The sequence below is a fragment of the Trichosurus vulpecula genome, chromosome 1 (assembly GCF_011100635.1).
Source record: "Trichosurus vulpecula isolate mTriVul1 chromosome 1, mTriVul1.pri, whole genome shotgun sequence".
NCBI lineage: Eukaryota > Metazoa > Chordata > Mammalia > Diprotodontia > Phalangeridae > Trichosurus > Trichosurus vulpecula.
Window position 1 is genome coordinate 491,934,600 of NC_050573.1, and position 12,096 is coordinate 491,946,695.

Genomic DNA, 12,096 nt, shown 5'->3' on the forward strand with positions numbered 1-12,096 from the left:
AGCTCCAGAGTGGCACACTTTGGAACACAATTACTTACTATGGTACACAAGTAGAAAGAAAGATTAAAAACCAAGGAATTTGCTCTCTTACCTTTCTTCCCTCCTTCAATGATAAAGTCAACAGCTGCCCTAATAAAGCTGTTCTCGGGCAAATAGCTAAAGTCAGCAGGAACTGCAGAGACAGAAAACCATCAAATTAGCCAGTGAACTTGGCGGGACTAATGAAGGAAAGATAATGATCTCCTGCTGCCATTTCAACCTAGAGACAAAGCTGAGATGTTTATGCCATTAATCTCTGCACAATACTCCGTGGCTGCAACTAATTCTATTACGTTAAGTGACTGATGTCCAAGTAATCATTTAGGCTTTGCTAGCAAATTAAAACAATGGCAGAAGTTGTGAGGCTGCCAATCACAGAGACTAGATCGTTTCGGTAACCCACTGAGGAGGGTGTGTACTGGAGTAAACACCTCCTTAATGCTCCACCAATGAGCTCAACAGGGTGACCTCTTAGGGGATGGAAGGAAAATGCTAAGCTGCTTTGTTGAAAGTACTGTCAAGTGGGCCACTCTAAGACATACTGAATTGTACACATGATACATGGAAACATAAAACTTGTATCAATGCCAATGACTCCTTTCACATGGTGTAGACAGCTAAGTGACCAATACCGGCTACTGACCTGGAATAGGAAGTCACTGACATCTATGCTGGTAAAGGCCTAGGAGTCTCCTAATTCCTTTTTTCTCAGTCCCCCACAATTGTTTTATCTCGTTTTTCTCTTGTTGCCATGAATGACTCATTTGGAAAGTTCCATTATAAAGAAGGCATCGGTAGCTTTATTTTACAGATGGATTACAGGATTTAGAGCTGGAAGGGAACTTGGAAATCATCTACTATAACCTCCCCTGGTATAACAGTAAATTACAATTCATCACTGTACAGGACCGAAGAGGTCAAACATTCTCTAGAATATAACAAAAAGAAGCCTAATTAAAAAGTAAAGGCTTGATATAGGCTACATGTTGTATGTGGATAGGGTTAGGTCCATTTTCTATCACTAATCATATAAAAATTTTCTGCCATATTCTTACAGTTAACTGTAGTTAACTATTCTGAGAAAGATATGTTTTCCCTGCAAATAAGGAACCTTAGTGCAAAGCAGAATGGATGAAAGAAGGAGAAACTTATTATAGTAGACTCTCATTTTAAAGGCATTCATTAGTTATACTTGGTGGTTGTCTCTTCTTTGCCCTCGGATCCCGAAGCCCTAACAGGGTACCTCACTTAATAAAGACTTAGTGATTAATTGACTGGGATACATGTTACTATGTTAAAAGTGAAATTAGGTTAAAAGAATAACTTCTAGTAACAAAACTCATTTAGGGTTGAGTTTGAGGATGCATCAGTACCAGAATCCATAAATAATAGGCTGGGTCATGACTCCTTAATGAATTAATGGTGAAGCCCTCCACCTCAAACCACCTAGCAGGAGCCTAAATGAGAGCTGTTAAGGCTTCAGTTAAAAAAAAGCCAGAAATAGAAAAGACTTGTCAAATTAAGGTCCATAATTTTATATCAAAGGCAGACGAGCTCCAACTCTTTAAATAAATCTATCCCATTATTTTTCTTAGTGGAACAAAAAAAATCCCACACAAAACAGGACCATATGTAGATAGTTTATGAAACCTGGGGACAGTATGAAATCTGAACTGCTCTTACCAGATGTTCTACTCTGACTTGAGGACAAGCTGGATAGATGAAGATGTCCAAGAAGCCAAGCCGCATTTGTCTGAAGTCCAATCACTCCAGAGAAACTGATGACCTACAGAGAAAAATGCAGCAGTTCACTAACAAGACAAATTACAAACTCAGGCCTAATAAGAGGACATTCACAAAATGCTACTGCTGATAATCATGGCCATAGCTTGACCATGATGGAGAACATAAAGACAACAAATTGTAACATCGGAGAACGAACTCTGCCAATGAATGAGTTAGCCTTAAAGGAATTCCTTGCACGCCACACCCCCCCCAAATATTAATAATAAAATAAACAAAAATCCACATAGGATTATAATCCCTATGATTAAAAAATTCCTTCAAACACTAATGAGGGATTATCTCATTGTTAATTTATCTTAAGAAAGTATCAAAACTGACTTGCCCATCTATATGCCAACTACTAATCCTTCCTGATCTTAATTGGTTTTTAATTCTTTGATTATCCAATTATCTTTTCCTCAAGGTCCCGGGACTGTTTCCAGTGTAAGGTCTATAAGAAAAGTATGTATGTGGGAGACAGCATCAGATAACCAACCCCTCACACCATGCCCACTGAGGGCCCTTGGTTGGGTTCGTCGTCCACCCCCCACCCCAGTCCATTCTTTTGGAATTCTCTCAAAAAAGTAGCATATCTAAAATGAAAATCCATTGGCCTTGAAACCTGAGCTGGCACACATCACAAAGGACTGTCTGATAACAAGTCAGTGAAAGTTCGAAGACCTATCGTGAAACATCCTCCAAAATCTGCGTCAATCACACCAAGAGGTTCACGTTTTCAGCAAAAAGAAAAAGAAAAATCAATTTTCAGGTAAGAGGATGTAGACTGAGAAGAAAACCGTCCTTGTCCAGAGGGCTCTCAAGTCCAAGGAGAAAGCTCCCGTTCTCACCTGAGTTATGGTTCTGATTACTTCATTAAGTTGACTTTGAATGTGAGAAGCCTGAATTGTTTCTGATTTCAGCTGCAAACGAATAAACAAATTAAAGCAAGGTTAGAGTAAACAGTTGCAGTCCAGACGCATGTACCATCGTCTGATAAGCCAGCAGATGCTTTCTGTTTATGTTCTTGCTTCCAAACAAAGCATAACATCTCAGAAAAGTTACCAGTGGGAAACATCAAGCATAAAGACAAGAGGATAATAACAAAGTTAAACTATTAGCATGAAATGAAGTTTCCCACCGGTGGATCTTAAGGCTCCTGTCCTTCGCATTCAACCACCTTTTTTTTAGGTCAACGGGCCAGCCCAAAGTTTACCAGATTTCAGCTTTACAAACCCAAATGATGAATCATTTTACATTTTTTTTTTTCATTAGTTCCTTGAGTCAATCAATTCCAACAGCAAGAATTTGGCATTTAAGGCAACATTCCACTCGGCACCACTCCGAAAGCTAGGCTCATAGGACCCATTAACTAAACTGAAAAGAAGAATCTTCTTCAAATATTATCATCAGGTTGTAATTATTATTTTATTAAACATATGATTTCATCAGTGTAGAGCCCTTCCAGTGAAGAAATTTCCTCTGTCGATGGATATCAGTAACTGTAGGTCTGCAGTTGTCGAGGGCCCTGAGAGGCTGAGAAACCTCCCCGAGAGAGTCACAGATATACACACACACACACACACACACACACACACACACACACACACGTGTGTGTGTGTGTGTGTGTGTGTGTGTGTGTATACGTATATACACATACATATATATATACGTATATACACATACATACGTATATGTATGTATGTATATGTCAGAGGCTAGCCCTGAACCAGCCTTCCAGACTAGGAGGTTGACTCTCTGTTTACGATGCCATTCTGCCTGTGTCCTTATGAAATAATCTACAGGTCTCCTTTAAAAGTTAGAAGTTCAAAAAAAGATCTTCCTCCTTTGTCTCAAAAAAGAAATAGATGATATTTATTATCTCCTTGAGAGAGGAACATATGGTTGATGCGTGTGTATCTCTTTTTTTTTTGTCTGTTTTACCTGCATGACTGCACCTTCAGAACCAACCAAGGCAACCAGACCATTAACAGCTGCTAGGCACTGCATTGTGGGAGAACCCTAAAAATCAAATAATAAAAAACTTCAAAGAATGAAAATAGTCAAACGACTGAGATTTGTTAAAACTTGACCTACTCAGAGTCACTTCAACCCAATTCCTTGAGCTCTTTATTTTACCGAACTGTACAAATAAGCAGCTAATGAAAAAAGCATCAGGGCTAAGTTAACATAAGTGACAAACTAAAAGATGTCAACATTCATGAAGTAGGAATCTTCCTAAAATAATAAGAATGTATTCAATACATTATGATAAGTGTAAGAAAATAGAACATCTTGAATATTAATTTCAGCACTAGGGTCACAGTTGATGAAGTAGAAAAATCTTATGAAGAATCTGATAAAATCTGAAAGTGATAGAGATTTTTCAAAACATATCTTGAAATTTGGTGACTGTAATATAAAGATGAGGACAAAGAAGAATGGCATATATCTATTACGTGTGTGTGTGTGTGTGTGTGTGTGTGTGTGTGTGTGTGTGTGTGTAGAAAATATGGTTTGGATTAAGAAATAAAAAAAGCTGAAGGTCTTTCAGACTACTAAGGAGCCTTGCAAGTGTATGTCAGAAACAGTGGCTTCAATAAGAGATTTGGAAATTTCCAGAAATGGTGAACATGCAATATCACAAAAGCAAAACTTGCTATGATATGAAAGAATTAACTACAAAGTTATTTCAGAATCAGTTGTCTAGATAAAGTCATGTCATTGTCTGATGAGAGAAAGGGTCAAACTTCATAGCAATTTAGGAGAAGAAAGGAAACTGCACGTAATGGCAACAGCTCCAACCCAGCATGTTTACAACAAAATATTGCCTCTAAAAATGGAAAATAGATAAAACCAAAGACACTAAAATCATTGCCTTTTCTTAGAAGTTTAATTAATAATGAATCAATCAATTGGAAAGTATTTATTAAGTACCGTGCTAAGCACTGGTGATACAAAGCTATACAGCACCTGTGTTCAAGGAGCTTATATTCTAATAGGAGAAGACAATACATACAGTGGAGCAGTGTTTTGGTTTAGCCAAGTCATCAAAATGGTGATGAGTTGATTAACACACAGGTTCCAGCAGCAAAGGCAAAGCTGTTTCGATTACTGTTCTAGTGGCAGGGGTGGGGAGGTAGGGGAAGGAAATGCATGTTAACGGTGTGCATCTACGATGGATGGCAAGAAGATAACACAGTGAAATATGAAAGCTAGATGGGGCTGGCCTGAGATACTGTCTTCCATGTGATGCATTCAATGAAGAAGCAAACAGTCACTCTTCACAAGTAGAGCCATGACAGCTAAAAACAGTATTAGCTAAGAACATAAGTTCATCTGTAAAATATCCCACAAGAGTTGGATGGGAAATCATAAGCTGTATTACTTCATAAAGAGTAAAAACGTAGAGGAAAGGAGAAGGAAGCTGCTGAAGCTTTGGAGTGACATTAGTTAAGCTAGCTCATCACAAGAATAATCATAATTCAAGCAAGCTAGGTGGAGACAATAAATAGATGTGGAATGACATAGATTTAGTGTTTCTATAATGAGCTATACTCATGGTCAGACAGTCACAGAACTGTCATATTTGTATTTTGTCAACTTTATATATGATTTGCTATGAGGAAAGGGCAATGTCACTTAAGAAGATTAAGAAAAATAGCTGATCCTATCAAATGCACATAAGAGAACATATCTGTGCTGGGCAAACACAATTTTAATGGCACTCAGAGATCAATTTTTCAAGATATTTCAAAAAGGGAAAAAAATTCTACAAGAATGTAAAACAATACTAAATAATATAAAAAGATAGTTAAAAAGACAAGGAAGAAAAGACATTGTAAAAAGATAATTAAAAAGACAAGGAAGAAAAGACATTATCAATTATTTCCCTATGTGCCTACCTCCTCATCTGAGAATGGTCTGTGTATTCCACATAGGTATCTTAACAACAACACAAGAAAAAAAAAACGGCATACTTTTGTAGATGATTTTCCAGTAACAGATGCCATTATCACAATGACATAACTGGCTAAGGGGTGTGGATAAAGAATTCACTGGGTTTGTTTGTTAATTATAAAAAATGACTGACCTAGTGGAGTAACCCATTGCCTCTGGGTTTGTTAACAGCATGTAAAATTACATAATAGATGTGATCGCAAAGATAACTATTAAATGATTCTCATTACGTCAAAATCAGGTGAGGCATAAAAGAGAGACAGTCTCACTAAAGGTGTTAACAAGATCATCGGAGATTGGATTATAGATTATCCTATGGATAGGTAACACTGCACAAAGCTCTAGCACACTACAGGGCCTCTTCTGTGGGCCATGGTAGCTGTCTTCAAGTATTGAAATGGTGGTTACATGGAAGAAGATTTGCTCTGCTTGGCCCTAGAAACTAAAAGGAGGAATAAGTTTCAGAGAAGCCAGTTTTTTTAATGACTATTTTTTTTTTAAAATGCTATAAAAATAAGCACTATTCAAGAATGTGATGAGCTGGCCTAGGAGGTGGTCAGTTCCTCTTTACTGGAGGTCTCCAAGCAAAGGCTAGAAGACCACCTGTAAGAATACTGTAGTAAGTTTTTCTCAGATGTGGGCTGGAATGTGAGCTCTTTCTTTTCTTTGAGATTTCCATTAACTCTAGGGAATCCTTATATATAGAATCCTATAAAATGATCCATAATCACTCAAAAGAAGTAGGCCAAGGCATCAACACAGGAAAATTAAAGGAACAAATACTGCATATTTCCCAAGTTTTAGCATGAAGTTGGATGGCTGGTCCAGTGAATTAGGTCATGGAAAACAGGGTTAGAGTAACTACTTAGGTATCCATGAATTATCCAAAGAGCCAGATGAGGGTTTCCTAGCATGTTGAATGGATCTTTTAGAGAAATTTATAGGAAGACCAGCAAAAATCACATAGTATAAGAGAAAGCGGATAAGTTTCAATCTGTACCGATGAAAGAAGTAGCTGCATTAATAAGATCAGGAGGTATAAGTAGATTTGGTGATTAAATGTGTTTAATTCTTATTAAAATTTGAAAATGACACTACTACAGTGTTGTATAACTCAGCACCTGAAAAATGTTTTTAAACATTCATGTTTTGTGTGATTTTTAAATAATACTATATAAGAAATGACTCCTACCTCTGTAAGAACAATTTTTATCCACGCTGGAAGTAGTCTGTTGCTTAAGTCTTCGGCTTTTCCATGTCCGCAGACTGACAAACCATGAACAACGTTCCCTAATGCCAAGGAAAAGCCTGAATTCTGTTGGGTTTTAAAAAAAAAAAACCAGGGAGGGAAAGGAATAGAAAAGGAAAAATGGCATAGATTAGAAACGACCATATATAGTAACAGAGACATCTTCCAGGGCCTAAACTTCCTATCTTTCCATAATTATTTCTTACAACTCCAGCTAAACTGAATCACTGGCTGTCCCCCAATCTCATCCTAATTATCTCCTACCTCTATATATTCATGCAGATGGTTTCATTTGCCTGGAATGTACTCACTCCCCATCCCAATCTGTTGAAATCTTTTTTTTTTAAATCAATATTTAGCTCATGGAGATTTCCTCAATCTCCCAAAATGAGATTCTTTCCTGTATCCTCAAATTTTCTTGCATTTTGCTTGGTGCTCTTCTGAAACTATCTTGTATTCTACTTATCTGTGTAATTATCATCTCCCTACTCCTTGAAGACTGGTAACGGGAAGCTGGAGTGGAGCGAGAGTTTCTCTTATTTTCATTTTTGTATGTCTGGTGCCCAGCACATCGATGCTTTGCTGCTGTACCTTAAAGAACATGGCACCTCTCCCATCTGACTTTCAGTGGAAACCTTCCATATGTATTGTTTCCCCCATTAGAATGTAAGCTCCTTGAGACCAAGGGCTGTCTTACTTTTCTATTTGTATCTTCAGCTTTTACACGTAGTAAGCACCCAACAAATGCATCGTTCATCCCTCTGTTCTTAAGAAATGTTTTTTCAATTCAATTGAATAATGGTGAGAAAATCAGCAGTTGACAGATGTTACAGGCGGGTGGACTTTGGTTTGTAACAGAAACCACACAGCTTAAGCTCAAGTATTTTGTTTTCAGGAAGTAGCACTGTGCTGTCAGGGGAGCCCGAACCGAACAGCTCTGTTAAATAGCTCTGTCTTCAAAAGGTCAGAATAGTACTACCAGGGTGTGCTCAGCTAGGCAGGCTAATTCCTACATGTGATTAAGAGAGGTGACCACAGCAATCACAGGGTAAGCCTGAAGCCACACTTCAACATTTTGTTGCTGCAGGTATCAAAGAGTATGTGGGTAAATGGGCAGAGGGATGGAAAGAAGAATAGTGGTTACAAAAGGAGAAAAAGTGACTGCAAACCAGCAACTCTTTCAATAACCACTGCGGTCCTGATCAGGCCTTTGAAACAACAAATAAAGGAACCAGAATGGATCTTCTTTTTACGTCTAATAATATAAAGTACTGAAATACTTCAGAAATTTTAAAATATTAAGACTATATACAATCTTTTTTTAAAAAAATTGCCTTTGAGAAGAAAACCAAAGAAAACAAATCTAAATAATGGAAGGCAGCAAGGTGCATTGGAAAAGGTTATGGATTTGGAGAATAAAGTCCTAGGTACAAATCTCAGTTGTGTCACTTAGTATATGAGTGACCAGAAGTAAGTCACTTAATCTCTCAAGACCTCAGTTTTGCCACCTGTAAAATGCAAAAATCATACAAGATGACTTCTGAAGTCCATTCTAATTCCAAATCCAGTGACACTGGGCAGTAAGGAAGGACTAAACCTATGGATGGGAGGAAGGCAAGAGGTACTTCTGAAATAACCTGATCAAGACCTAATCATTAGCTACTGAAACTATTTATGCTTAAAATTATTCCTGGAACCAGTCTGGTGCCTCTCTCAGCTTTAACAGACACTCTGAAGAATCTTGCAGCGAGGTGTAGGGAAAATAGCAATGGAGGTATCTGGAGACCTGAGTGTGAATGCTGCCTCTGACATTCATGGGGGCCCTAAGAATACTTAGTCACTTTGTCTGTATCCTCATCTGTGAAATGAGATAGACTGCAATGATAATTCAGGTCCCTTCTGGCTCTAGTTCCTAAGATTGTTCTAATTTTTTGTAGAATTCTTACATTCTGCAACCAAAGAATTTAAGATCTTAGACATTTTAATCTGAATTTTTTTTTTTAATTCTTCAGCAATGGTTGGGAACATGAAAGGCTTTTCAATTCTCTCTCACATAAGGAGAAATTTTGGGAGAAACATTAGTAGGAAGGCAAAATCTTCAGTGATGAAGTGCTGGGCTAAGAGGTAGAAGAGCCAGTGCTTAACCTGGGCTCCATGGACTCCTTAGGATTCCATTGTTAGATTTCAGGGTGGGGTCCATGAATTTAAAAAAAAAAAATTGCTATCTGTATTTCTCTTTAATTGTTTTCCTTTGTAATCCTATATACTTTATTTAATGAATTTGATAACAATATTGTGAGAAAGGATCCATATGCTTTACCAAACTGCCAAAAGGGTTCATGACACACAAGAAAGGTTAAGAATCCCTACTTTGGAGTGATACACAGGAAAACACAGAGGAGTCTGATAATGCAATTAAACTTCCTCAACTACTTTCTGGATTTAAGGAGTGACTTTAGCACCCAGGGAAGCTCAAAATATGCATGAAGGCATACACCCAAAGAGATGAATAATTCTGAAGGAATCCAGGATATAGCCAATGACCTGTTGGTTATTTTCAACTAATGTCCGAAGTTTATTCATAATATCTTCAGCCTCTACTGCTTCAATAATTCCAGCGCTAAAAGCTGAGGTGCACACACAGCTGAGAGAGTAGGCAAGGACCTGAAGAAAGCACAAGGGAGAAAATGATAAAGAAAACTAGAAGAATTAAAAAGAACATAATTTAAACCTCACAAACATTCTGCCAAATAACTCAATAGGCTAGGGGAACACAAGCATCTAACCATGACGGAGCGCCCTCATAAATAGAGAACTTTATGAACCCTTCAAAAAAAAAAGGCAATAGAGAGGGGAAATAGAAGACAGAACATGGTATATTACATTTCCTCTTTGGTTTGCTGTATGATTTCCTTTATGCCCTAGGCACGTAATATCCTTCTTCATGGTTAGGTTAATATATAAATATGCACACCATGCTTCACTGCTTCAGTGCAGCTGATCTCATCGATGTAGGCATTTGGTACTATGATACTGATCCCTCCCCATCCATACCAGCCACTATACCACTGTTGTTCAAGTCCTCCCACGAATCCTCCACAAGATCCATCCAGTGTTTTTATATGTGTGTGTGTGTGTGTATGTATGTATGTATATGTATGTATTTATATATGTATTTATATATTTATAAACAAATACACTTGGCCAGTACTATGAAGCCTTATGGATACACATATAAGGCCTAACACCAGTCATATAATCTTACTATTGAGACACTAAACCTAAAAAAAAAAGTATAAATAACATGGAATGGTCATGGCAAATGGTCTAAAGCCAACAGAGAACAAGGAAATTGTAAGGTAAGGCTAAAGGCGAAAAATGATTGTGCTTTTGCATAATAATTTGTTACAACCAAGTTGTATATACATATATATACATATGTGTAAAGGTAACAGTGATACCTTTCTCAGATCATATTTACTATAGTTAATATTTCTGTTTCTATTTTTATACCTTTTCTGTGTCTGTTCAAAATAAAACGGAAAACTTGCTACAGTTTGCAAGTTTTCCAGTGCTACAAAGTTCCCTGAGTCCTAAAGCTAAAAATTGGACATCATTCTGGAGAAAAAAATTAACAATTCACTAGAGGCTTCATAAATGAAATGATCTAAAGAAACAAAGAAATTAACAGCAAGACAGCTGCTTTAATTGTGAAAACCTTGTTTTCATTTATTAGTTAAATTGCTCCTCTATCTGAAAAATGTCTCCTTTCACTTAAAAAACAATATTATTAAATCACCCCCTACACTCCTTTAAAAATGGAAATAGAGTGCATGTCCTAGAACAAAACTTCAACCCTGTGTGTCCCAAAGAAATTCACCAATTCAACAGAGCCCCACTGCTGAAAGCAGAGGAGCTACCCAGGGAAACACAGAAGCCATTATGCACTCATCAATAGCTCATGGGGCAGCCTGGGATAAAAGAGAACCTGCTTTAATGAGGGGGGAATCTGGCTGGTCATGAGGTCATCCCCTATTCCTCCAAGAGAATGGCACAGGCTCTTTAGTTCCACCTGGGTATAACAGAGGCAAGCATTAGGGGATCCCAGTATTAGCTTTCCATCTAAACATGGTTAACATATGCAGGCTGTATGCCCCATGGACTGCAATCCCTATACCTAAGTTATGTAAAGGGCAGTCCAATAGGAATGTTTTCACAATGCAATAGAGAATTCATTGTTTGTTGGGTGGCAAAGGGATTCCCATGATATTTTTCACGTTCGTTTCATAAAATTGATAATTATTTGATCTGATGTATCTTTGGCTCATTCATAGCCTAAATTTCTTTTCTTTTTTTTTTTCCGGAGGGGTGGTGGTGGTGGTGGTTATATTTTGCTTTAGCACAATTCCGAAAAGTTACATTTAGCTTTCAGTCTGAATTACATCTCTTCTTAGAGAACCAACCTGATGAAGCTAACTTAGGTTTTTGCTTTTAATGAAGACTCTCATCTTAACTGCCACGTTTAAAGTTAAGTTGATCTTAAAAGCCAAACAGCTTAAAAAAAAAAGCATTGCCTAAGCATAACCTGGTGATCGATCCACATTCTCTTATATCACAAAGCAACAAGATGGAGTAAGAGAAGCAAAACATTAGTAAAAAAAAGAATGAAAGGTCAAAGTCAGCCTCTTACCTCTTGAAATGTTCTGCTTTGGAACCCACTTTCATCCAGGTATGCAGAGAGCTTTCGAAGAGATGTAGCAATGTGTACCCGGGACTCAGTTTGACTGCTGTGGCTCATGAGGGAAAGGACAAGTCCTACTCCCAGGATGCAACCAGTGCTTGGAAAGAAGAAAACATAGTCCAAAACCAGGAATTCAAGGGATTCTCTTAAGGAAAGTTCCTAACGCTGGGAATACTGGGGAGTAGACTGGATTCTATTTCTGCTGTTTATAATGACCATGCAATGTATAAGCTCTGGTAGGTTGTACTCTAGTTAAGAAATGCTTTGAGTATGAGCTTGAAGATGTATCATTGGAAGAATAGCTGAAGTTCACAGAGACCCCTCA

General features: G+C 37.6%; 1 protein-coding gene across 1 annotated transcript in view; it reads right to left on the minus strand.

Annotated features, from left to right (window-relative positions):
* The window catches only part of FOCAD (focadhesin), a 360,082-nt gene that overhangs the window by 36,045 nt on the left and 311,941 nt on the right, over positions 1-12,096 (minus strand). Inside the window, exons 29-35 of the mRNA XM_036738081.1 lie at positions 11,721-11,868; positions 9,575-9,694; positions 6,974-7,096; positions 3,766-3,843; positions 2,673-2,744; positions 1,723-1,825; positions 92-172 (exon numbers count right to left, since the gene is read on the minus strand). Of these exons, the coding sequence (XP_036593976.1) occupies positions 92-172; positions 1,723-1,825; positions 2,673-2,744; positions 3,766-3,843; positions 6,974-7,096; positions 9,575-9,694; positions 11,721-11,868 (725 nt within the window). The remainder of the gene's footprint in view (positions 1-91; positions 173-1,722; positions 1,826-2,672; positions 2,745-3,765; positions 3,844-6,973; positions 7,097-9,574; positions 9,695-11,720; positions 11,869-12,096) is intronic.